General features: G+C 53.1%; 1 protein-coding gene across 1 annotated transcript; it reads right to left on the reverse strand.

The window, feature by feature from the left end:
• Positions 1–1,380: 1,380 nt before the first annotated feature.
• On the reverse strand, positions 1,381–24,925 carry CCNI (cyclin I). The gene is made up of 7 exons (XM_032186516.1): positions 24,628–24,925; positions 15,804–15,960; positions 8,469–8,603; positions 4,740–4,814; positions 4,423–4,563; positions 3,407–3,637; positions 1,381–3,070 (listed from the first exon to the last, which is right to left on the reverse strand). Exons 2-7 carry the CDS (start codon positions 15,915–15,917, stop codon positions 2,612–2,614), a joined length of 1,155 nt encoding a protein of 384 aa, XP_032042407.1. The 5' UTR covers positions 15,918–15,960; positions 24,628–24,925; the 3' UTR covers positions 1,381–2,611.
• Positions 24,926–25,953: the final 1,028 nt, after the last annotated feature.

A 25,953-nucleotide genomic window follows, 5' to 3' on the forward strand; every position in this document is an offset into this window, starting at 1 on the left:
CTTCACACACAAGAGCAAGCGGGTGCCCAACTTTAAAATCACGCTTATGAGCTTAACCCTTCTGTCACTGCTGGAGAATAAAAATGGGTTTTAAGGAACTCCCCAAACCCAGAGCTGCGAACAGCTCCCAGGTTGGACGTGCTGCATGGCACAGTGGGGGTTTGTGGTGTTGTGCTGCCACAGGCTGGGTCACGGCGTGCCAAAGGAGGGGTCTGGGTTGTCAACCCACCAGTTGCTTGAGCAGTGAGGATTTCCCCCGTGTTTGGTACCTGCAGGTCTCACTTCAGAGACAAAAACACTTCATGAATGGTCCCAGGCTGAGCAGGGTGGAGGAAGTGTGGCAGTGCTTCTCTGAGGCAGCACTGAAAGAGTGGAGGAAATTGCCAGGAGGTTACTGTTAGCACATCTCCCAGGCAAGCACCGCTTGGGCATAGAGGAAGGATGAGGGCGAGCTGGGATTACTGTACAGGTGGCATCAGGAACAAGTGGCAGAGCTCTGCCAAGACGGGGCTGGATGTGTGGCTGCTGCCTGGGATCCGGGGGCACCGTGCTGGGTGCTGAAGTGAGGTTTTGGGAGAGAAAAGCTTTATCCCAGGGGTTTTGAGGGAGATCGGGCAGTGTTTTGGAGCTGCTGTTTCCCTTCCTGCTGCCTGTTCACCTGAGCCACGTACTCTGCTGGGCTCCTGCAGGCCCCTGCCGGAGCAGGCTCTGTGCTCAGCATCCTCAGCAGCATCCATGGCGTGATGCACTGGGGTGCCTGAAGCTCGTGAGGGAACCACACCAGGACTCAGCAGCATCGGGCAGCTTTCTGCTGTGCAGGGAGCCCGGGCAGGGCTCTGGGACAGTCCTGTGCTCTGGCCGTGGGGCCAGCACGCTGCTGAGGGAGCGAGACGATGGCACAGGCACGGGCCACATTGAACTTCATCTCCTGGGGGTTTTGGTGGGGAGGAGATGTGGGAAGTGGCTTTGTCTGGCAGTCCGGGTTATTTTTTGTTTGACACAATGAGCCCCAGCTGAACTGCACTGAAATCCCACAACGGTGGGGGATTTCGCTAGGGGTGTGCAGGTGGAGCCCGCGGGCTGCCCAGCAGCCCAGCTGGAGAAAACTTGTGAGGAGGAGAAAAGGTCAGCGACCGGGCCACCATGGGGATGAGAGGAAGGCCTGGAAAGGGAGGACAGGGACACGCGCCCTGCTCAGAAACACAGACCTGGGAGGTGGTTTCCAGAACGTGGCCAGGAAGAGAGCTGAAACCCGAGGCGAGCTTCTCACAGCGGACCCAAGCACAACAGAGGATGGCTCTGGCATGGAGCTGCTCCCCTGCAGCCTCCAGGTAAAACTGGTCCTGGACCCGGGTAAAAAGCATGAAACGAGGCTCGGAATCCAGGACAACTTTCTTTATTGCTACCAGAAGGCTTTCATCAGTACAATGGCTCCAATACAATACCTTCCTCAGGGCTGTGGAGAGAGAGCTTACAATTGGGACGGGTCATTCTGAGAAACAGAGGTGTAACATTTAAAAGAGACAAGCTTTTAAAGGTTTTACTCTTGGTTAGAAGTTACATGAACACAAAACTCAGGGTTAGGGTCTCTTGGTTTTTTTTTTTTGTTCTTTTTTTTTTTTTTGTGACTGATAATTACACACCTTTCAAACCTCAGGCTGCCCCAGCACTTCACCACACAGCGCTGGGCACATGCTAAGCTTAGAAACACATGGGAAAACAAACAGAATTTTCTCGTCAGAATTTAAGGTTTACACTTGATTTAGAGAGTCAAGTGTTGGTGAATATCCACACTGAGTGCAACATTTCCTGGTGCAAACAAGAAAAAATACCGTTTTTGTTGAAGTGACACAAAATCTGTTAGCTGCTTTCTGTGTTTGGGAACAGTTACTGCTTTACTGCAAGGTGCAGAGCTCGGTGGCTGGCTGCCCTAGTGTTCTTCTAGAGTACGTTCACACTCCTCTGGTTATTAAGTGTGGAACAGTTTGCAAGCATTGTTTTTGTGTTTTTCCTAACCTTTCATTTAAATCCAGTTTTTAAATATTCTCACATTTAAACACCAAAGTGCTAACAAAACAAAAAAGGCCTTTTTCTTTAGAAAGAAAAAAGAAACCTGTCATGATAGTACAGAACATCATGCACAAGACTTGCAAAGAATTAGAAGAGAAGCAAGCAGAAAGAAGAGCAAGGAGCGGATGGAAATCAGATCAGAGAGGTGTTAATTGGCTGGGAAACCTGGAACAACTCTGCACAACTCATGTGAGCTCTCGGACATGGAGAATGGGTTACAATACACAGGAGCAGAAAAACAGTGGAGCTGACAACACTAGAAGGAAACAATTTTTTGCTACTTTTTTTGTTAAGTTTTTGGGTCTTTTTTAATTTTTTATACTTTTTGTGTTTTTAAGTGCTTAAATAGTGGAACTATAATTAGCCGCACAAGAAAAAAAAATTCAAAAAAAGGGCTGGGATATTTTTTTCTGTTTTTTGGCTCCCTTCAGTTCAGCCTGAGAAGGTATGGCCCCTTCTCCCCCCACTGCGAACACTACGCCAGGTTCTGCATGGTTTCTAGAGTAGCAGCTATGGCGCAGCGGGTGCTGTGCGCTCGCAGCTACATCACAGACACTGGCTGTAGAGGCGGACAAGGGGAAACGCTGCCCTCCTGCCTCGAGACATCAGCGCTACAAACAGAGCCCATGTTTTCAAGAGCCACTACCTCCGGAGCAGTGTCTTCGTTGTAGAGGCGCTTGATACCGTCGTAGAAGTCGTCCACTTCCATCTCCTCCACTTTGCGCTTGGCAGAGGCTTGCTTGCAACCGCTGGGAGCTGGCAGACGCTGGTAGAGCGCGGCTGTAGCTGTGACGGGCACTTCTGGCCTGCCGTTGTCCTTGGAGAAACCTGGCCCTGGGACAGAGGAGGGCTGGCATTTGAACACTCCTCTGTTACAGGTCACCAGGGTGTGCTGGAGGGGACTGTAGACATATACAGGATTGGGCAGCAGAGAAGGCTGCGGAGTGGAAAGGTGATGTGCCACCAGCTCCCGGCAGTGGATCAGCTGTGAGCTGTCCATCTGGAACGAGACAAGCAAAAACATTGGTGCTGCAGGGCTGCTGCCGTGGGGAGGCCCAGCTGTGCGACAGGACCTAGGACTTCCTCCCCGGGACGTTTTCTCCCCGGAGCAGGGCGAGGCCGCGTGCATCAGGACACGGCTCCTGCCTCTGTCACCTACTGGCCGCAGCCAAGACAAACTTTTTGCAGACCCGCCCCAGCACCAGCAGCACAGCCGTCCTCACAGGTGCCTTACTGCAGGCTGGGGTCAGCAGCTACAGATCCCAGCCCCGTCTGGCCGTGCCCCTGGAGCACCCGGTCCCTCCCTGCTGTGACACCGGCTGCCAGCAGCCCTCACCTGTGCCTTCTGGAGCAGCTCGATGATGAGAGCCAGCCAGTCAGGGAGCAGCTTCTCCAGCTCCAGGCTGACGATGGCCAGCGCCAGCATGGAGCCCTTGAACTGCAGCAGCTGGTAGCAGGCCATGCAGTGCAGCAGCTGCTTGGTGAGCACCGCCACGTGCTGAGAGGGGCTCAGCTTGCGGAGGATGGTCAGAAGCTGAGGCCTGCTGGACACCGCAACCGCGTGGAACTGAGAGGGAAAACAGACACGTGAGGCCACTGGGGCCACCGACAGGCAGCCCCCCACGAGGTCAGGTCACACCTCCAGAATGGCAACTGACGCATCTCTCATGCGTGGGGATCCTGCAGATTAACCCTCAAGGCAATTTCCAGGGTGCTGAACCCACCAACAGCTTGGCGCAGCCCTTCTGGCAGGGCCTGCCAGCCTACACACCGTCTGTCCTGGGTCTCTGCAAAAGGCCACCCCCCTCCACCCTTCTCGACAACACAGGTTTGGCAGTTCAGCTGTCCCCAATAAAAATCCTCCTCAAGTAAGCCAAGAGGATGAAAATCAACAGCGAACCTCAAGTCACTTTCCTTCCTTTTCTCTTTCATCCAAGAATTTCATTCTCTGGCCATGTCTCTGCAGCAGGCACCGAGCACACCCACTGCCCAGCAGCCGTGCGTTCTCCTTGGTTCCTTTCTCTCCTCCTGGCACTCAGCTTTGAGCAAAACCACTGGCAGTGAAGATTCAGGGGCAAGGCTTTCAGGAGCAGTGAGTCACAGTGAACAGCTTGACATGCCTCAAGGCAGGGCCTGTATTTCAAACACTGCCCCTGAAGCGGCACAAGTCTCCTCTGAAACTTTCTGGCAAGGCTTTTATTTTTACTTCAGAAACTACTTATATGGAGGAATTGCAACCACATCCCAAGGTCCTCGCTACCCTACAGGTAAGGTGTTTTTTTTTCAAGATACCTCTTGATACAATATTTACACCCACGGACACCAGAGAAATGCAAATAGCCCCTTATTTACAATGTGAAGGAAATCCAGTGGCGTTGCCATGTGAAGATCCCAGTTCAGTTTATCCAGGATAATCTTCTCCATTCTGCGAATTTCAGCTGGAGAACAACCACAGAAGCTATCCCGAGCCAACACCTTCAGTACTGGAATCCTCTGCAAAAGCCAACACAAAGAAGAAAAGAGAGAACCCATCATTACTATAAAAATCACAGAAAATGCTTCATTCCTGCCCTGGCAAGCGCCAGCTGCCACATGCAAGCAAAGACAGGACTTGAAGAGCACATATTCAGACAATGCTAAGGTACTAAGAGCAACCAAAAAAAAGTTACCTCATCTTCCTCAATGGTCTTTGCAGCAAGGAAGAAGCAGCTGATTGCAATACAGTTCAGGTACTTTGGACGGGCCTACAACACAGAAGAGCAGAAAAGTCGCCCTGTGAGTGTGACGCAGAAATGATGCACGCCCTTTCTGCACGGACACCCTATGAAGCAGGGTCCCAGCTGCCTGCCAAGCACAAAGCCGCGCTCCCTGACGTCAGGCAGGACAGAGATCTGCCAGCCCCGGGATCGGGGTTGGCACCCGCTGAGGTGCAGCAGTGGGGTGGAAGGAGCTTGTTTGTAGGCACTGGAGTAGAAACGGGAAGGAGAAAAGCAGAAGGGCCAGATTATCATCTGGCATGAAACCATGGCCATCCCACCTATCAGCAGAGCGTTGAGTGCTGCTGGGGGGCAGGCACAAAAGGAACAAAAAAAATTAAAAGAATTTTAAAATGCTGTCTTTGTCTATAGAAGTTAAAGCACCCATTTAAAAAAAAAAAATAAAACACTACTAATGCTGTTTCTTACTTTAGTTCTCAAAACCGTGACCCAGGAATTATTAAGGGAGAGCTGGTCCCTTTTACAGTAAGTTGCATTAGGCAAGGTAAGTTGGATTTTAAGGGGAAAAAGGGATTTTTAATACGCATTAAAAAAAAAAAAATGTATGGGCCTTGATGTAGGAGAATAAAAAGAAAACCAGCAGCGTGCATGGGCTTGTAGGTATTTGTGTAGTCCCTGTGATGGACCAGAGCAAGTGCTCAGAATGCAGCGTAACCGCTGGAGGTTTTGCTCAGTAGCAATCTGTCCGTGGGCTCCTCTGCCAAAGGGCTCTGCTTCCAGTGTGAGAATACTGCTGTGCCTAGTGGCAGGGGGCTGGGAAAGGAGAGGCGCTGCTTCTAAGCCCTGTTACAGCTGAGTGGGCAGACAGCTGCAGAGCCATGCCCCCACCTCCTACAGCCTGCTGGCAACTCGTCCTCTTCTGTCCAGCTTACAGGATGCCAGAAGCAAAGGTAAGTGAAAATCCTACACTGAATGTAAAAGTGGAACCTTAACTGTTGCCACGGTTAGTTCTTGCTGGGTACATTGTAGTAGCCAGAACAGAGATGCGCGGTAGTTCAGGAGATCCTGCACGTTACTGTCATGAAATCCAGAAGGTTGTTTCAAGGAAGCCACAAGGGAAAGACACAGGCTTGTTCCCAAATTGAAGATGTTTAATAATATTTAGCCACAGCTACTTAAAGGGACCTTGCTGTGCCTGGAGCTGTGGCTTCCTACCGCCATTTAAACTTGAACTTAAATATTTGCAGGGAACCCACTCCTGGGGGGTGGTGCATGTGCACGTGTCTGCATGTACGTTCAGGAGTCTGAAAGCAAAGAGAATAAATTCCCTCAGGGCAAGACTGGAACTTGTTCCTCACTACCCAGACAGGTTAGAAGGAAATCACCAAGTGAGCATAAAAAATCTACAGCAATAAAGGGCTCCAGGTCAGTGTTCAGGGGAGAAAGAAACAGATGTCTAGAGCAGGTTCCTACCATCAGGCAAGTTTATTCTTCCCACTAACAGTAAATATGGACCCTCTTTTCCCAAGTGTGCCCCTTCTAGAATAACGGTGTCATTTCCCAAAGCTCCTGTCTCCCATCCTGGTCTCCTACAGCAGCCTCTATCTGCCTCCTTTGCTCCTCACTGTGGGGCGAGTGCTGCTGCGCCCAGCTGCGGGTTAACTGGGGCCTGCAGTCAGCTACAGCAAACGCGCCTGGGCCCCCTGGGCGGGATGGTGAGAGCCATGGGGCAGCAGCCTGAGCAATTTCAAAGCATGCTCACAGTGAAGGGAAGGGACAAGCTGTCTTAATAATAAAATCCTGCATGGTAGTGCCTGGATTTAAAAAAAAAAAAAAAAAAAAAAAAAGGAAAAAAAGAGTTGAGCTACATCAGTGGATCAGTGGAATAATGACTTTATGGGAGAAGAAAACGGGCAGGGAGCGTAAAGCCCTGAGCTGTTTGAATAATGCTCACCCAGAAGGGACGCAGAACGAGCTGACAGAACACCTTCCCACATTCCTGCTCACTGCCTGAAGCATGCAGTGAACTCTTACTCATTTGCTCATGCTCTCTTTGTACACTCTTTGGCTGCTGCAAATAACTGAAAGAAAAACTACTCATGGGCATTGACTGTTGGGGGAATTAAAGTATCTTTTTCCCATCTCAGTATTTCAGTAAATAACCAATTTAAGATCTTGAAAATAAATACTTCCATGACTTGTAACTTAAACATTATCAATATTTAATGGTATTTAAAGAGTAGGATAAGGGATGATGTTGCGTTATACTGAAACAAGTCACGTTGAAATTAAGTACGCAGGCTGCAAATGTGTTTTTCAGCTTAGATTTCCTAAGCTGCATTACTTACCTGCGAACGTTAGTAATGAGATTAGACACATGCAGATGAGGCTGCAGATTTGCCAAGCACAGTCTGTAACTGAGAAAATATGGGAAGAGAGACAAAAAAAAAAAAAGCCTGACTTCACAGCTCAAGGCCAGGGGTTTGGGGTTGGCCCAAAGTTAGTTCAGTCATTTGCATGGGTGCAAAACACAGCCCAGGCTCATGGTGCCCTTTGTCACCATGGCAGGCTTAGAGCACGACTGGCTGACAGGCAGAAGAGCAACAGACCCCAGGTGCAGTATCCCAAATGCTGATTTTTAACCTTTTTTTAACAGTTTCCGTGACATCCCAATCTGAAACCAAGCAGCCATGTCCCTTCTCCGCTCAGTACGGCGGTCGGACAGCCTCACTCCCACGGCTGGCACCCACGCTTGTTCCCTCCCCGTCTCCTTCACCTCTGCCCATGTGAGCTGACATCAGCCTTCGGTTCCCAGTCGGGGTGGCTGTACAGCGCCTCAGTGTCGAACAGCAGCTCCCCCAAAAAGCACTCACTGGCTGCATCTTCCCCCATCTCCTCAGTGTCCTGCACTAGCACGCTTGCCAGGCCCAAACCTGCCCTCGTTTCTACGCGCCCTCCGGCTAGTTTGCTGCTAGCCCGTGCTCGCAGCAGTTCAAGGTGACCCATGTGAGACTGAATGCAGTTCAAACGCCAGAGGAGCTGAGAGATGGGAGCGGGGACTTTCCCAACTTATCTGTAGGAGAGGGCACTGGGCCTACGTTCCTGACTGCGGGCTCGTGGGCATTTCCTTTAGCTGCGTGAGTCAGTTCAGTGTAAGGCACAGACTTCTCTTCTCATTTAAGGCATAACCTCTGTTCAGACTTTCTGAATAAGCCATCACTAGCTGTAGTGTAGGAGACGGGTACTGTGGGAGGGCAAATTCAACCTTCAAACCAGGTTAAAAGTGAGCATGGAGTTGAAGGGGAAGGGCGTGTCTGTTCCCTCAGGTTAAGATATGCCTAAACGATGAGGGGCGTCACATGAAGGAAACGGGCACAACAGAGGAGAAAGGGAATAGGGCCTTGGCAGGTAAAAGCGCTGGGTCAGTTCCCCAAGAACTGTGTGTGCTCATCAGTCAGCCTCCAGAAGTGCCTTGTGGCAGTGTGCTGTCAGTTTCATAACCCAAAATTTGGTGCCCGGAGTAGGGCAGGCAGTATCCTGTACGTCTGTGAGAAAAAAAGGGCGTGAGAGCAGAGCAGGGAAGGGAGCATTTCCATACAGCCATGCCACTGGGACTGCACACAGAAATAGCCGAGTGGGTATTAGGAATCTCTTTCAGTTTATGTCTCTGCAAATATTTACCTTTACCACAGCTAAAAACCTGTCCAAAAGGCTGATGGCCAGGGCGAGCGTTTCTGGATAAAGGTGGAACTGGTATTTGAGCTTGGCCAGCCACTGAATGACCTCATCCCTCTGCTTTGGAGAAATGGCTACATCCTGTTGGAGAGAAAAACAAAACTATTCTTAAACACAGGCTGAGCGAGGCAGAGAAGAGCAAACCCTGTACTTCTGCAGGCATTATTCAGCACCGAAACAGAAGTGCCTTTTGGAAAGGTGGTGCCCTGAAGCAGCCTGAATCGCTGCTTTGTTCTCACTGTTCCTTACCCCCCGCCCTGAGAAATCTGCCCGACAACTTTCCTCAGAGCAACCTCAGCCATGGCTCAGAAATGTTACTCTGGGGAAAAGAGGAAGGGCATCTGGTAGGTTCTCGGGTACTGAGGGTATTGTGCAGCTCAGCTCTAGGACGTTTCTTTTTTTAAACCTCCTTAGAACCACTCAGATGCACAGAAAAGCCCAGCTCTAACAACAGCAGACATGCCATGAAGCCAGGCAGGTGCCCAGCTCCTGACAGACAGAAGACGGGAGGGAAATGAGCTGGTGTTTTCGAGAGGAAAGGTTTGTTTTCCTTCATATCACGGGGATATTTTTATCTTAGAAACTGTTAAGAATAGAAAATTCTAAACATAATTCACAAAAGTCCTTCAGCAGTCCAGGTAACTGAGGGCTGGGTCAAAGCAGGTACAATTCCAGCTAAAAACAGTTGGGTTTGTGTTTTTTTTTTTTCCTTTTTGGCCTAAGTCACCATCACTGATTTTTTGGACAACAGCTGAATTCCAGCCACAGCCACAGACTGGCCACTGACATCAAAGCTCTCCAGCTTGTGCTCTGAAATATCTGCAGCTTCTGCAGAGCCGAGCACACGCCTGGGCTCCCTCCAGCCGGGATTATGGGGGTGATTAGCCAGGATGTGTCCAGAAGCGAGGAGCGAAGCCAAACCAATTTCCAGTGCTCCGACAGGGTCCTTATGCTCTCTGCAGCGGTTTGGCTGCTGCCGACACGGCTTAAGGAACGAAGCTGAGTGAAGAGCTGGCTGCCAGGCTACTGGGGAAAAGAAAGCGAAGGGCTTGCGCAAACAGAGATCGCTGCTGGGCCGGGCTGTCGCTGTCCACTCTGCAATAGCAGGGGGGGAAAGCAGCACAGTTTTAGAAGCTGAAGCACCCAGGAGTGGCACAGAGGAAGTACTCCAGGGGAAGTACCCCATCCATCACCAAGCTCCCCACCATATACCTTGCACGGCTCTGCCGAAGCTGCTCCCTCGGGGCCCAGAACACCGTGGAAGCAGGGCGCTGGAGGCAGAGCTGGGGCTCCAACAGGACACCAGCTTCACACCCTGCTAGCACCTGACTGCCTGCAGCTTCATTTCCCACTGGAGCCGAGCTCCCCTCCACCACCACAGGGGACAGAAGGGGAAAGGTGGCCGGGCTTAGGCCCTGGGGCTGAATTCCGGGCTCTGGCCGTGTTACTGCTGGGCATGGGTCCCACCGACAGGCGGTCACAACAATTCCCTTGGAAAAACTGAAGTGGTAACACTGCTGCTGCAGCAGCGATCTGGGCTAAAGACACGGGGTTGTGTAATCAAAAGCCGTTTCTTCCAGCTGTACTGGCTGGTCTAATTCAGAGACACTACCTCTGCCTGCACAACGCGCCTTCAGTGCTCCCTCAGGTGCTCCCGCGGAGAACAAAGCCCTGCCTTGTTTCTCTCCTGGAGCCCCGACTGTGCGATGGCGTCAGCAGGACTGTGCCCTGCTCCGAACGCCCCCCGGTCTCAGCTGGGGCCTCTGGACCCACCCGGCACTTGTCAGGGGAGAGGAGCGGCGTCCTCGGCTCCGAGCACTGAGTCCAGAAGCGTGAGCGCAGCGCAGGCAGAATCTGAGCAGGTGAACCTGGGACACGGTCAGGAAAGGGCGGAGTGGTGGCTATGATCAAATCCCCCACCACCACTCTATTCACTGCGCCTATTTTTAAAAGGAAGGCGACAAAGCCATACAAAGGGGCTTGCAGCCCCAGCCAGGTCGGGACAGTATTGCAGACTTCAAAGGTTTCTAGCAGCTTAAGGGATTATTTTGGAAATGCGGTAGCTGGGTGAATCCGGGAGGTAAGCTCTGTGTGTCTATCGCTGACAAGCCAAACCAAAACCATCCCATCGAACACAATAAACGTGATTGAAAAACCTCCCCGTGACTCCTAAATCGCCGCCCCGGCCCAGCAGCTTACTGGTGGAGCCAGCAAGGGCGGGCTCGGGCCCTCTGTCCACGAGGGGAACGGTGCACTCCTCCTAAAAACAGCATCTGTGAAGCGGGGCAGCCGGCCTCAGATCGTCCTGCTGTGCTGCCGCCCAGTCCTCAGTCCTCCCAGGGGCCGTCCTTCTGTCTCCCCGCTCTTCGTGGGCACTGAGAGGCCAAAAGGCAAAATTTTGGACTCGGGCGTTAGCTTTAAGTGGTGAGGCCACAACGGAAAGAACAGCAGTGTACACCCAGCCCCTGGTAGCAACTGTCCTTTCCTTGTGAAAAAAGGTGTTTAGCCTAAACCGCTGAATAACAGGGCGGCTCTAAGCAAGGCACAAAGTGCAGCCAAAGAACAAACAGCCCCACTCGGAGCACCACGTTCCTTGAACAGAAAGGAACAACTGCAGGGTGAACACATCCAGGTGCACGCGACAGAGGGAGGGCTTCAAAGCCAAACCTGGCTTCTTAAAAGGTGTCGGGGGGGAGCAAAGGAGAAGTGGTGAGCCCTGAGCTCTGTTGTGCTAACGCCCAGCCAGCGGGACCCTCCTCTGCTCCAGTCTCTACATGCTGAAGGTGAGGGGATGGAATTCCTTCCTGCAGAAAGCTGGGGTGAAGCCCAGCCTCCTCCCACCAGCACCATTCCCTGGTTCATTACGGCCCAATTTAGGAGACAGGCAGGGTAATGAGAACTGCTCCCACTGAGTTTCCTAGACAGATGGGTCAGTCATTGACCCAAAGGTGTACGGCTGTCATCCCAGCATCACGAGCAAGAAATACAGCACTGTAAAATTAATTAAGCTGCGAGGCCACTGTTCCTTGAGTTATACAAAATTAGAAGCAAAAATGAGACAGGGCTGTGGTTGAAAGTAAAAAAAAAAAGTCCCTCTGGGCTGGAAAGCAAAAGTTCCTCTTTGTTTTGAGGTGCTTTCCGACAGACAGCTTTGCCACTCTGCCTGCCTCTGGTCATCTCTTTGTCTTGCCACCACAAGTCTGCGTTGTAGATCTTATCTCCAGGCTAGAAGAGCACGATGACCTAACGTAGAAGTTTTAATTAGGGAAAATTAAATGGCAGGAGCCCAGGCCTCATGACGAGCCCCTCTCGCAGATCAGCCCGAGCCCTGCAGGTGCCCAAGAGCTCTCCTCTGGCCAAATCCGTGCAGCTCTTTGCAGAGGCGCCGCCTGGCTCGCCCCCAGCAGGAAGCCAGCAGGCAGCTGCAGGGTGCACAGGGGATTTCAGCACCGGTTTGCTCTGCAGGGACAGCCCCGTGGCGCACAGGCAGGGCTCCTTCGTGCCAAGTGCCCGCCGGGGCTGTGCTGAGAGTGAAGAGGCGCAGTGCTGCTGCTGCATTGCCTTAAAGTGACGCTTTCTAACTGCCCGCCACGATTACAGCTGTTAGCTCACGGCTCTCTCTTCACCTGCCCTGTGCTGGGGACTGACAGTGCTGTATAATGTAGCAGGCTGAATGCTCCTGCAGCAGGATTCAGCCCTTTAACTGCACTCCTTTCCTCCGGCTCCATCCGGCTTCCCCCTGCTTGGCACCTCCATCAAATAATGACGAGGTTTCCGCAGCTCCTTCTGCTCCTCCACCTGCAAACACTGCCGCACGCTTGCAGTACGGGACAGGAGGGCCAGAGGCCGGGACTCGGGCTCCACTGTGCTTGCACAGCACAAGGCAGCTGGAAGAACACCTCAGGACTTCTGGAAAATGCAGTCTAAAAAAATATTCTCTCTGAACTCAAACATGACTCAATTTTATTGCTGCCTAATCTAAGGAAAACACCTCACCTGGTATTTTTTTTCTTTACTGTCTGCTGTCCCGGACAGAGATGTTTTGCTCTTTCCCCTACTTGTTTCTGCCTGTTCCTGCTGTAGGCCCATCTGGGAGCACACAGGTGACCTTTATCAGGACTGGGAGGCTTCAGAAAAGGGCAGCAGCCAACATCGCAGCCAAATCGGTCCCTATTTGGGTCTCGGGCACGCCCGTTTGACACCTGTGACCCCCAGCCAGGCCCGCTGGGTCGCTGCCCGCTCGTTCCAGCTGGGAATTCGAGGTGCTCTCCTGCTGCCCGGTTTCAGAAGTGGCGACCTGCAGGGTCTGTGCTGACACGCACAGACTCCGGGCGGAGTGGTGACCACGCAGCGTACCGGGAGAGCTGACCGCACTCAGCTCATGTTTTTTTCCCACACTGCTTGGTCGGTCAGTCTGCGATTCACCCACAACAAAAAGGGCACCAGAAAGAAGGTTAAAAGACCTACCCAAGGGCACGTGGTGAGGCGGTGGAAAAACTGAGTAGACTGAGGTCTCCTGGTTCCTCAGGGTGTACAGGGGCAAACAAGAGGACAGAAAGAAACAGAACAAGCAACAAAGGAGAAATGATAAAAGTGTACTTCTAAATAAAAATAAAGATCTTGGCTTACACACCTCTCTGCTGCAAAGTTACTTGGTAATGTGCAGAAGTCAACCTTTGACCAGTCTTAACTGCTTGATTTCTCAAGCTTTAATCACATGAAAACTTCTGAATGTCATCTGCACAATCTGCACATTGTATAACCCAAAAAAAAAAAAAAAAAAAGAAAAAAAAACAACCAAATAGACTCAGAAGCACTGGGAGGGCTCCAAACTCAGCCCACCTGCCTTTTGAGGCTGAAAAGCCCCTGTGACATCTGGCTTGGATATGCTGCAAATAGTTGGAGCCAGCAGTGTACGTCTAAAGGAGGAAAGCTAAAAGAAATGTACATACCATTAGGGAATGGGAGCTTTCAGACAAAAACTGAAAACTAAACAACAGAAATCATGTGCACTATCAAGACAGAAGTCCGCAACGGATTCTGCATCCTGTACTAAAAATGTAGAGTGTCTTCCTGTTTCTGTACCCAAGAGTTTCTTTCTTCCTTTCAAAGATCTCAGCTCTGACACATATTTAGAAACTAAATTTTTGTTTTTAAACACTAGAACCAAAAATGTCTCCCGAAGGGTCAAAACGGAAAGTTTCCTCCTGAAAGCATACTTGTGGCGCACCTCCAATCTGATCCCTGGTTTATTTGCACAGGCACTCACGTTTTCTCATTTGCAAACCAGATGAGTCTGTTAAAACCCAGCCCGTAGCCAGTCTACCTTTGCAGCAGGGAATGGAAAGTTACACGTGCCTCGGGCTGCCAGATCTGATACGCGCAGGGCCGCGGATCTCCTGACTGTCATGGGAGATAAACAACAGCTTCATACAAGTCAGCTTTAGGCTACTGCAGAGGTCCTCAAAAGAGAAATAGATGTTAGGGAGTGTGACCTTCTTCCAGCTACTGCAGAAAACAGGTAATTCACACAACTTCAGCGATTGCAGCGTTGCCCAGATGTGTACTGCACAAGGGAAGGCACACGTGACAATTTGGAAAGCCAGGTGTCAGGAACTGGAGGAACAGAAGGAAGCATTTTATGTGACTACAGATGCTGGGTTCTCAGCGACTGGCGTGGCAAGCCAGGATTTCCCCAGAGCTGACGGCTGTGTTTATGTTCTCCCTTAAAGCTGACCTCCGCGTATTATACACACGTGCACCCAGAAATTTCACTGTGATTTAATGATTATTTACTGCTAGGGGACACGCAGTACTGGGGCATTCTAGCTGATTACCTGGACACCCGAACTGACATGTAGGCGGTGCAACGACAGTTTTGTAGGTGGGAGTCGTGTGAAATTGCACAAGGGGAAACTCGGCTGCAGGGACACGAAGGCCTCAGCGTGCCGTGGGCCGGGACCTCATCCCAGGGGGCGACAGCACGGCCCCGCGATGGCTGCCTGATGGCGGCGGTGCCTTGTGGGCCACCAGCACCAACGTCAGCAGGGCAGGACGGTTTTGTCCCTGTGAGATCTTCACCCAACAATCTGCTTCGGTTACGCTCTGTGCGTCCCAGCTGTCTTGTCGTACTGTAATCTTATCTCCCTCCGTGATAGCCACTGGTTTACCATAAACCAGGGTCCGACATCGTATGGGGCCTGAAGACAGCCACACAGTGTCCTCAACACCCCTGACAACCAGGTCAGGCGTTCGGAAACCTAACTGTGGACTAACAAAACTAACGCTGAGCCTTTAAAACCCCATTTGTTCCTACAGAACTGCAGCAGTTTGCCAGGCCAGAAAACTGACCCCGGCACTGATTAGCTTTGACAGGCACTGGCTGACGTACTTGTTTGAGCGAACATGTCGTGTGAATCAATAGGAGCAACCCGGGATCAGCGGGGTTACTTCTGGCCGCAGCAGCAGCAGCACTGCAGGAACACGGAGGTTAACTCTCATTTCTCATCAACTGTCCTCTCATTTCGCAGTCTGTTTTAAGCAAACCTCGTGGAGCTCACAGGTGTTTCCGAGTGCACACGCCAGGCAGATGCCGGCTAAGCGATGAGCACAAACGCGACTCAGGCTGGATGAAGCAGTGGGCAACCTGGCCCAACCTCTTCGCTGGCCCTGCCCCAAAATTTGGGCAGGAGGTTGAACCACAGACCGGGGCTCTTCCTGAAGCAGGCAGCGCCGTGCTGAGTCAGGCCCTCATCCGGCCCGAGTCAGTACAGCCACAGCCTGCCCCGCACACCTGGGCTGACTCGCAGCAGAGGAAGAAAAGGTGCCAAAGCCGGGCCTGCCCCGTGCCCGTGCTGCTGCAGGACGGTGCGAGCCAGGCGAGCGGTGCTGCTTCGTGGGACAAGGCATCGCTTCATGTGGAAAGCAACCAGCACTTCAGCACCGTTAGCAGTGAACTCAGTCCAAGAGGATGAAGCCGCTTCTCAGAACCATTGCAGAGCTGGTGCCCGCTAGAGATGTGTGTTAATTAGTCCAGGCACTTTGTGAAATGAGTTTAATTACAGCGGTACACGTACGTGCTTTCACAGGCTGCGTGTCCTGCACCCCAACTGCGGGTCTGTCCCTCGCAGGGGAAAGCACCCGCTCGTTTCAGAGGCGAATTTCCCAGCCTCAGGCAGAAGGTGACCCTTCGTGCAACAGCCCGAGTTGTTCCCCAAAAACACACCAGACACTCTCATTCAGGCCTTTACCGAGATGAAGGGTGAGAAGAAGAGACGTTACCTGATTGGGCTGAATTTTCGGCACATGTGCTTTCCACATTTGAGCTTCCCTAGAGATTGCCGTCTCCAGAAGGAGAGACAACCTCTGGCTCTCCAGGGGTCCTGAAAACTTCATGGTAACCCTTGGATCCACCTGCCACCCAGCTGGATACAGCTACCTGCAAAACCAAAGACAGCCTGGTGAGATGCGGAGCCGTGCCCACCGGGTAAAAGAAGCAAAAGAAAGCACAAAGGTGACTGAAGCTGCAGGGACTGGAAGAGGCTGGTGTGTAATGCACTTGGCAGACCCTGCAGGGAAACCCAAAGGGGATGTCAGTGAGTTGGCTGCCCTGGCCCCCGTCCCCCTAAGCTCAAAGCAGCCGGCCCAGGGAGCTGTGACTGCCGTTCACACATTTGTCCGACATCCCGGCCCCGGAGTCTCATTCCTTTCCTCAGCCACGGCAAGTCCTGTGCAAAACAGAGCGACGTTTGTTTGGGAATTTAAGTGATTTACGAGCTGAAGCACAACCAAAAGAGCAATGTTTTCCCTCTCTGCAGTACGGTTTGTAGTTTCTCACAGAGGAGCCCGTAAAGGGGCTCTCCTGGCCCCCCACTGGCCTGCCTGAGCATTAACAATGCACCAAGAACCTCCAGCTTTGAAATTAGAAACAAAACACAGAGAAGTTTTTTCTGAGATTCCACCTTGTACTTTTAAACAGAGAGAAGATCCGATCGGAAAGGTTATTCAAGTTGGGCTAATATTTCCTACCATTACTCTGTTTGCACATTTCTTGACAGCATTAAATCACTTAGGCAAAACAATTCTGCCCTGAAGGGTAAATCCATGGGAAAGTTATTTAAACTTTCAATTCCTTTTGTGAGCTCTTGTGAAATCTGAAACAGGTGGATATTGGCCAAATCCTAACCAGGGTATTTCAGAAAGAGCAGCCTGTTAATCCAGCAGCTTACGCCGCATTTACAGGAAATAAGGCAATGTGCTGAAAAAGAGAGAACAAGCAAAGCTCGCCGTGAAAACAGAGAGACTTCACTCACTGCAGATGACAACGGCAGCTCTGAACAGAAGAAGGCCCGGTGTCGTTGCGGGTTTAAGTGCACAGCTGCCACCTCTGTTACTTCACAAAGGTGAAGCCAACATTCAGACGGAACCTGCACAGAGCAGCACTCGAGTCCCGCTCACAGCCTTGTAGGTTTTAAGTGGCAAATAAACATCGAGGCCTTCGGTACTGAACACAAACCCCTCTTCACTTGGCTTTTAGGAAAAAAATGCTTCTCCTTGAGGACGGGCGAGGCAGCACTAGCTCAGCCCAGCCCTCAGAAGCTTTCTAGCCCCTTGGTGTAAGACCCCAAGGTGAATGGCTGGAGGGAACACCTTGGATCAGGACTCCTGACCAGCTAGAAACGGTCTGCAGGGTCTCAAAACCGCCCCCACCGGCCCCGAAATGGCGAGTTAATTATCCCTGCGGACTAAGTAACCCCTCCTCAAGGTCCGCAAGAAAAATTGCAGGCCAAAGCCAGCATCCTCAGGTGCTTTCTTCTGCTGTGACAGACAGACGGTCCCACCATAATTATGACAGAAATGGGTTTCCCAGTCCTCTGGGCCCATCCTGATCTTGCTCCTGTCTTTTTTTTCCCAGTTTGGGCCACGGGGCTGGCTCCAGAGACCTCTCCAGAAAACATCCCTTTGCTACCCCGACCCCTCCCAAGGCTCTCTCTGGGCTGCAGTGGCCGGTCAGCGTCACGAGCAGCAACAGCAATGGGAAAAGAGGAGAAAATAACCTTTCCCTTCTGCAGCAGGGAGGTAAACCAGCGAGGGCTGAGGCACAATAACCTTTATAAGGAAAAAAAGAAGCAGAATGACGCGCTTCAAGTTTTCCTTGGAGCGAGAGTGGTGCGCAGACTTTTCCAGCACCGAGAGCACACCAGGCGAGTCGCCAAGCACCCCGAGGGCTGAAGCTTGTTTGCATCTAAATTTACATAGCTCTTAATCAGATAAATGCACACCATTAAAATAAAAAAAAAAAAAATCCAGCATGCCCTACGTGCATGCAGTTCTGCAACTATCTGCTCCCGAGCCCCACAGCTGCAGGAGGAGAAGCTGTGAGAGTCAGATGAGGCCGCCACAGACCAACTCGCCCCCGCTTTCTGCCTCCATTTCCCCGATTTCAAATAAAACTCAAGACCGGGGCAGGCGGCCACCCGGCTGCTTTTTGGTCTGGGGCAGGGGGTGGTTGTGCAGGAGGCAACGCGTGGCTGGTCTGTGGGCTTTGTGATCGCCTGCGCTGCCAACAGCAGGCGGCTCTCGCAGACAAAAGGCGCAGCGGAGGAACGAGTTACCCTGAATTATCCCTGAATTATCCCGGCTCCTCAGCGTCCCCGCCTCGCCGCAGCGCTGCTGTGCCGGTGTGACAGCCACACTCTGCGAACGGGATCGCCGAAATCCTTCAGGGCAATGATGAAAACCTCTTTTGTTTTGCAGTGGTTTTTGGTCGTAGATCATTTCAGAAACAAAGAATAATGATACAGGACCAAGATTTCTAGGACTAGAGGCAGCCCAGGAGCTGTTGCCCTTCTGTCACACATGAGGCCAGGCGGGCACTCTGGGCAGCAGGGGTTATTCCAGCAGAGCTCAAGCACCGCGGGCATTTCTGCAGACCGCATCAGTATTTTCTGCAGCCACATCTGCCTTGGCTGCAGCGAGCAGTAACACGCTCTCATAGATGACCCAAAACCAAGACTTTTCGGGGTGGGGGAGGATGGCAAAGCAGGAGGAGAGGAAGGAGACTGCGCCCCTCCGAGCTCCAGCTGGCCATCTGTGATTCCCAGCGATGGAAACGTCGCGTGCACTGCTCTGAGGAGCCATCTCCCTGCGCGTTGTGATTAGAAATTTCAAAGCTGTGGGCGGGGGGTGGGATGGATGTTAATTTTAGCATCTGGGGCTTTCTCTCGGCTTAACTCCTTCCTCACAATTCGCTCCAGGCAGGAGGAGGTAGCTACAGCAACGCCTAGGTCTGAGAAGGAAAAAGCAGCGGGCACACACGTCCTTTACGCTTTGTACATCTTTTCATTGCGGATAACAACCCTGAGAGGCCAACGCTCCCGTGAATGCCTCACTGCTGGAAATCACTGCCCGGCTTTCCGTCCTTTCCACCTGACCAAGCACAGCAAGGGCTAGCTGCGGAGGACAGGCAGGGGTTAAGAGCAGCATTCGGCTGTTTGCCTTGTGGAAAGTAAGGCGTGCTGTAGCCTGGTGAGTGGAAATAGCTGGCCGGAGATGTGAGACAATGTATGTGAGCGTTTCCAAGCTAAGTGACCGAGGGAAAAATGTTTGGGGATGCAGTGTCAAATTTCACCCTCTCAATAAGCGAGGGGCTGGGCAGCGATGAGCTGACTTCTGTGGAATGAAGTCAAATCGGAATTAATTCCCCCCAGAGACATGTGGGGATCTCAGGGGTAGGCATCCCCCAGGTAAGCAGACGAGAGCACCTCCACCAAGCGAAGCGGCGTGTCGGCTTGTGTGGAAGCAGCCAACAGACCCAAATTCCCAAAGCGGCGATTTTATTCGGGCTGGCAGTGAAGGGCCCTTGCCATTTGTCGGCGTGACTCACCCAGAGCTAACTCCCACAACCTGCTACAAAGGGAAGCCTGTAAGATATTTTGGCAGCATCTTTCAGGCGAGCTTGCGTACATCACACACTCGCCACTTCTTTTCCTCCAACCAGCTTTTTCCAGGGAGTGTAAACAAATGTGACCTCATTTTAGTGCTGGCTTTCCAAATTTAAGAACTTCTCCAAACATCTCGAGGACTCGAGATTGATACAAGCGTTTCCCTATTTAAGGGAGGCTGAAATGCCATTTCCCGTGGTAGGGACTTCTGGAAAGCCAGGCAGGAGATGAAGCCCTGCCCGAACTCGCAGACAACGTCCCCATTCTTTCCCCCTCGAGGCCGGAATGCTTCCATGTCCCTCCTGCCCTACCCCTTCTCCAGTGGCACAAGCTGAAAATGCAGGACGAGGTTTGCAGCTCCTTTTTATCTCAGCATGTGCCCAGAAAGGCCTTTGGTAGCCAATGGCTTAAGCTGCAAACAGGCTGCCCCAGCCAGGCTGCTTCCCCTTCTGAGGCACCCCGTGGCAACGTCCCAAGCCAGCCGCGGCTGAGAGGTGAAGGCTGCAGCCCTGGGAGAGCAGCTCCAGCTGCGTAACGCATGTGTTTGATGCAAAGAGGAGATGGAACTCAATATACTTTAATGAGCTCTGCTCTGAGATTTTGGTTTATTTGAACCTAAAAATCAAAGGAGAAGTTATTAACCGATGGAGGCTCCTTGCCTGCATGGATTAAATTAAGCAAAAACAAAACCCTAGCAAAGCAAACCCCCTCTATGCCATTTCATGAACGCTTGCAGAAGAACCACTTATATTTTATACTCCTTCAGCACTGCGGGCTCATCCTCTGGCTGCTGACAGGCACGCGAGATGCCTCTTGAAGACATGAACTCCTCACAGTGCTTATTAAAGTCAGCCATGGGGCTCAGGCGAACGTTTTGGTAGGAATCGGCCCCGCTACGGCCTGGCACGCAGCTCTCCAGCCTGGCAGAGGCGCTGCCAGGCCAGGGCCGTGACTGCACCAAGTGACACCAGCTGGGGGGCCTCACGGGGACGAGGCCCTGCTCATCAGGGAATGCCCAGGGACCCCGTAAGGAAGGCAGAGGTGGCTGCTGCTGGTGAGGGAAGCCACGAGGCTGTGGGTTGGAGGAAGCTCTAACGAGGGTAACGAACTGCCCCTGATTAGGGAGGGTCAAGCACCCGTTAGCCAGTGCTTGGGAGAAGCCTATATAAGAGGGCGGCTTGCTAGGCACTGCCACTCTGTGGGGTGGGTGTGAAGAAGGGGGCTGCTCACCCTGCACTGCTGGAGGGGCTCAGGTATGGCCCTTCCCCAGCAGCTGTGGGAAACCAGCAGGCTGTGGTGCCTCTTGGAGGTGCCTGTACTCCACGCATGGAGCTCGGGAGATAAAGGTGAGGAGCTGGAGATGCGGGCCCTGCTGTGGGGCTGTGATCCTGTGGGGGTGGCTGGAGTGCCCCAGCTTCCTTTGGGAAGGCCAGGGTGGGAAGCTGAGGGGACCTCAAGCTGTGGCACTGTGATAATGAGTGGTGTGCCCCAAGTCTGCGACCCCCACAGCCAGAGCTACTTGGGGGTCTCCAGCCAAGGGCCACCACCGTGAGGAAGGGACTGGAGCATCCTTCCTCTGAGAAAAGAGGGAGCTGGGCCTCCAGAGATCCCTGCCCACCCCAGCCAGCCTGGGTTTTGTACAGGCTTCAGGCTCAGAGCAGTGGTGAGGGCGCAGCTGTGTGCCCAGAGTGGCTCATCAGTTCTGCAGGCACACGCAGCCTCTGCAAATGCTGAAAGCAGAGCAGGAAGCTTAAAAAAAAAAAAAAAAGGGGGGGGGGTAAACCAGAGCTGGCATTATGTAATGTCTCGCTGCTAGCCTCCTCAAAGGAAAGGCAACACATGCAGAGCACGATCGCCTTCTCCCACCGCCAGTGCAACCTCTTCTAAATCACTGCGGGCTGGAGGAAGTCACTCCGAGGAAAATCAAGCTCACAAAGTCTCTAAGAGCGAGCGGCAACTTCAGAAAACAGGGCCAGAGGCTCTCCTGCTTATACAAGCTAACTCTCTGCAGACAAGGGCCAACAGGCTTTCAGGATGCGAGGCATCACGCACCGCCTTTTGCACAACATAATCCCCCGAAACCAAATAAAGACCATGCCTCCGTGGGCAAAAAGGCTGGAACAGGACTCGGCGATGGCGCTTTGTCTTTGGGAAGCAGTCATTAGCGTAAATGAACAGCAACAAAACCAAACAAGTTCTTACCCAGTTCAACACCCACATCCAAAAAAACATGGGACTACAATGGCTCGATTCCCCTCGACAACAACAAAAGAAAATGTTATCTGAAAGCATAAATGCTCGCTGAGGCCAATATTTTGCTCTGCAGACTCTGATTGGCTTCAGGGTAAATTATCAGTGATTACAGCTAATACCAGGATACAGTGCGAGGCACTAAAAAGAGGTAATTATGAGGAAATGAGAAATTATCTGCTGTAGAAACAATAGATCAATTATGAGGTACAGCACAGTAGCTGCGGAGCAGCATTCTTAAGCTCTGAGGGTACTGTCTCCTCTTTCTCATTAACCAAAGAGAACCCACAGTTATAAAGCTTAATTATCCTCCAGGAGCATAGGCTTGCTGTCTAATTAGCTTCTTGTTGAGACAATATAGAAAAGGACCTAATTCCAGTTGTCCACAAAATGGGATGGCACAGGCTCATCTCTCCCGCCCAACCAGCGTGAATTTAATAGCCTCAGTATCCCTGGTTCTGGGCCTAAAAGCAAGAATCCTTGGCCTATACAAGCTCAGAGAAGAAACCCTGGGTATTGATGAAGAAAACAGTGTGTCCAAGGGCTCATGCTGTGCAGCCCCCCTCTGCTGCTATCACATGTACAGGCATGTTTGTGGCTCTTCCCTGAAGGGAGGCTGTGCCCTTAAAGGAAGCCGGCTCCTCAGCAGCTGTTAGGAGCAGTTAAACCCCACGGTTTATAGGCGAAATTACAGTGGGAAGGTAAGCGTTGAAGATTTGGGGGCTCAAGCCAAGAGCTACCCCTGCAAACGAGCAGGATCTGCGCAGGGCAGCAGCGCAGCAAAAGGCACAGCCTCTGGCCAACGGGCCGTGCAGCACCTCCCTCATCCCAGCACGGGGTGCGTTTGATGTCCGGGCTGCTGAGCAAAACAGAGGCTCTGCAGTAACGTGTTGTTTGTCGGGGAGCTCGCAGGGGAGTTCATTGCACGCCGAGTGCACATCCCCTTCATGGCCACCAAAACGGCGTTGGTAATGGTCACAGTTAGCAAGCACACGGGAAGGGAGAATTGGAGACTGCATCTGCCGTGTACTCAGTGGGGAGACACCTGATATTTTCCTTACATCTCAGTGACTTCATCTTGCTGTTTTGGCCTTCAAAAACAGCTATTACTGTCCTGAATTGTGAAAGAAACTATTCTCTATTGTCAGTGAACCAGAACTCCTCTTGAAATCCACCTCCTTGAGGGGTTTCCTGCCGCTTTGTAGCAGCAGGTGACAGCAGCTGGGTGTGCGACATCCTCGGCCCCACTGAAGCCCTGGGAGCTACGGGGAGCGCCGCAGTTTGTTCCTGGGCACGAGAGGACCTTTGGCTCCCGTGGCTGGGTTTCACTCTGTCTGGAGACATGATTTCTAACCAGAACTTGCTCCCTGCTCAAGCAACCAAGTCCTAAGGGCTGTCATTCGGCAGCAAGAACACTCTGACTAGCTCTGGTGACCCACAAGTCCTGCTCAGCCCGTACTGAGTCCCTCTCCAGAAGGCTACAGAGCAGTGTGAAACAAACGGCAGGCTGTGCACCTCCGCTGTCACCCAGGTTGAAGATCTCATTTACACCCGTGTGACAGCTGCACCAAATCTCACTTCCGAAAAAGCACCACATGAAAAACACCAAGATTAAACCTGCAAATACAGGTGCTCCTGAAAATCCAGTTGGGTGGGAGGTCATGTTTAGTTACTGCTTCTTAGCAGGGTGCTGCTGTGGGTGTGCAAAGGAAAGCATCCTTTGTGTGGGCCCGGGGGGGTATGTGTGCTGGAAGAAGCACCACACCAACGCTGTGTGTGTTTTTGCTTCTTTGCCTGTGCAAGGTAAGGTGGGGAGAGGGGAAAACACGAGACAAACTACAGGGGTGATGCTACAACTGCAAACGCCTGGGTCCAGCTATGGACTTGAAAAGTTTATCCCAGGGCAATGATATGCAAAGACATCAAGTGGCCTCACATTCGGACTGATGTGTATTTAAACCAGTAGGTCTGTCTGGGGTGTTGTGATAAATAATCTGAAAGCAGGGAGATGACACATCTCGGAAGAAAAACATTGACTGCACCGCAGTGTTAATGTAAGATGGCAGCCACATAGCTCTGGGTGCTGTGCTGCCCCAAAAAACCTAGGTCCCAACCCCTGGCTTGCCAGTTTCCTCATACAAAGCTGTGCCAAGGCCTGTGGGGTGCAGGAATAGGGACGGGTGAGCCACAGCTACTTCCCTCATGCAGAGCCTCGGGAGCATCCATGGGGGCTGGCTGCAGCCCCCTGGGACAGTGGGAAAGCCCGGCCCCAGCAGGCATCCTCGGAGCAGCACCTTTTGTGCAAAGACAGAGCAACATCTGTCAGTCCTGCAACGACGCCAGGACAGACGCCACCTTGGAGAAACTTTAAATAAGGACAGGCAATAAGCAAACAAAGCTCCAGTCTGGGCCAGAACGTACACAACGGGAGGAAGGCAGGAGGGCCGTGGTGAAAGCGTCTGAGATGGGTTTGGTTGAATACTAAACTATACATGAGCTGCAAGGAGGGGTGCAGGGTAAGTTGGAGTACAGATACAGGGGGAAGTTCAGCTCCTGCTGGGGCGAGGCCAAAAGATCGGCTCCCCACATCCCACACCAGGGTCCGCACAGCCCCACGCCCTGGGGATGGGGGCGAGCCAGCCCCACAAGGTGGCCGAGCTTCTGTCCAAGCAAACCTGGGTGACCCACAGGGATCCCACAGCAATCCCTTGGGATGAGGCGACGGCGGGGCTGGCTTCTGGAGCCCAACCGCTGCCCAGCTGGCGCAGCCCGTGAGCGGGGCGAGGTGGGCCCAGCCAGCCGGCCCTAAGACGGGGGCACCCCGGGGCCTGAGGGGGACGCGAGGGGAGCCCCCACCCCCTCTTCCCTTCCCTTCCCTTCCCTGCCCGCCCCCCTGCCCGCCCCGGCCTCACCTCCCCTGCGCGGCGGCGGGGTGCCCGGCGGGGCCCGGCCATCAGCAGCCCATGGCGGGGCGGCGGCGGCGCCGGGGGCTCCTCCGCGGCTTCTTCAGCTCCGGGCGGGCCCCATGGCCGGGGCCGGGGCCGGGAGGAAGAGGAGGAAGAGGAGGGAGGAGGAGGAGGCGGCGGCGGCGGCCGGCGGGTTCATGTCGCCATGGCGGGGCGGCGGCGACGGGCTGCGAAGGGAGAGGCGGGCCGCCGCCGCCGCCGCGCGGGGGTCGGGGGGAAAAAAGAAAAGAAAAAGAAAAATGAAAACAAAATAAAACGGGGGGGGGAAAGGGAAGGAGGGGAAGGGGAGCGAGAGGCAGCCCGCAGCCAGGCGGGGAGCAGGGGAAGGGGCGGCGCGGCGGCTCCCCGCAGGCTCTGCCCGCCCCCCGGGCGGGGCCGCGGCGCTGGCTGAGGGCGGGGACCCGGGTTCGAGTCCCGGCGCCGGCAAAACGGCCCCGGGGGCAGCGGGGCCGCGGCGGGCACCGGGCACCGGGCACAGCCCCTGCAGGCCCCAGGGCGAGCAGTAAGGCCCTGCCCTGCCTACGGGGGCTGGGATGGAGGGGGCACTGCGAGGAGCTGGAGCACAGGCAGCTCGGTGTCTGCGCCTCCTGCAGCGCCTGCGGCTAGGAGCTGTGCAGATGGCACACAAAGGATTCCCTCCGCAGACACTGACATCAATCATGCGGAGGGAGAGCGCCGAGCGCCTTTTCTGTTTACTTCCTCACCAGTGAATCCTGCATCGGTTTGGTAAAAATGTGTGCCAGGCTTTTTTTAAGCCTGGTAACTGATGAAAGCTATTTTGCTGCCTTTGCACAAGGCAGTCTGCTCGCCGAATCCAAGCCTGCTGCGCGCCGCTCCCCTCCCTTGTGCTGCATTTTCCCCTTTGTGATGGGATAGGACAGTGCAGAAATGGCGAGAGCCGCTGGAATTTTACCTAGCTTTGGCCCAGTTTTGCTCTGATTTTTCAGAGCCTCACTGTCTGCGTTTCAGGATCCTGTAAAGCTGCTAGGGCTTCCCAAAATCTCCCAGCCCGCGGGCAGTTTCTGGCCGTGGCCGAGGGAAGCTAACTGAGCTGATACTCCCAGCTGGGAAATTCTCGCCGGAGGTCTGCCCGGCACCGTCCCAAGCTTGTTCCCCTCCCACAGCTCCAGCAATTTGTGCGCATTGTGAGTATTTGCTCAGGGGACTTCTTCCAGGGCCCTTTCCAGAACATTTTGCGTGCCAGCGCGGAGAGCCCGAGGCGGTGCGGCACATCCACGGCCCAGCAGACTGTGGGATCGATGTTTTGGCAGG

The sequence above is a fragment of the Aythya fuligula genome, chromosome 4 (assembly GCF_009819795.1).
Source record: "Aythya fuligula isolate bAytFul2 chromosome 4, bAytFul2.pri, whole genome shotgun sequence".
Classification (NCBI taxonomy): domain Eukaryota; kingdom Metazoa; phylum Chordata; class Aves; order Anseriformes; family Anatidae; genus Aythya; species Aythya fuligula.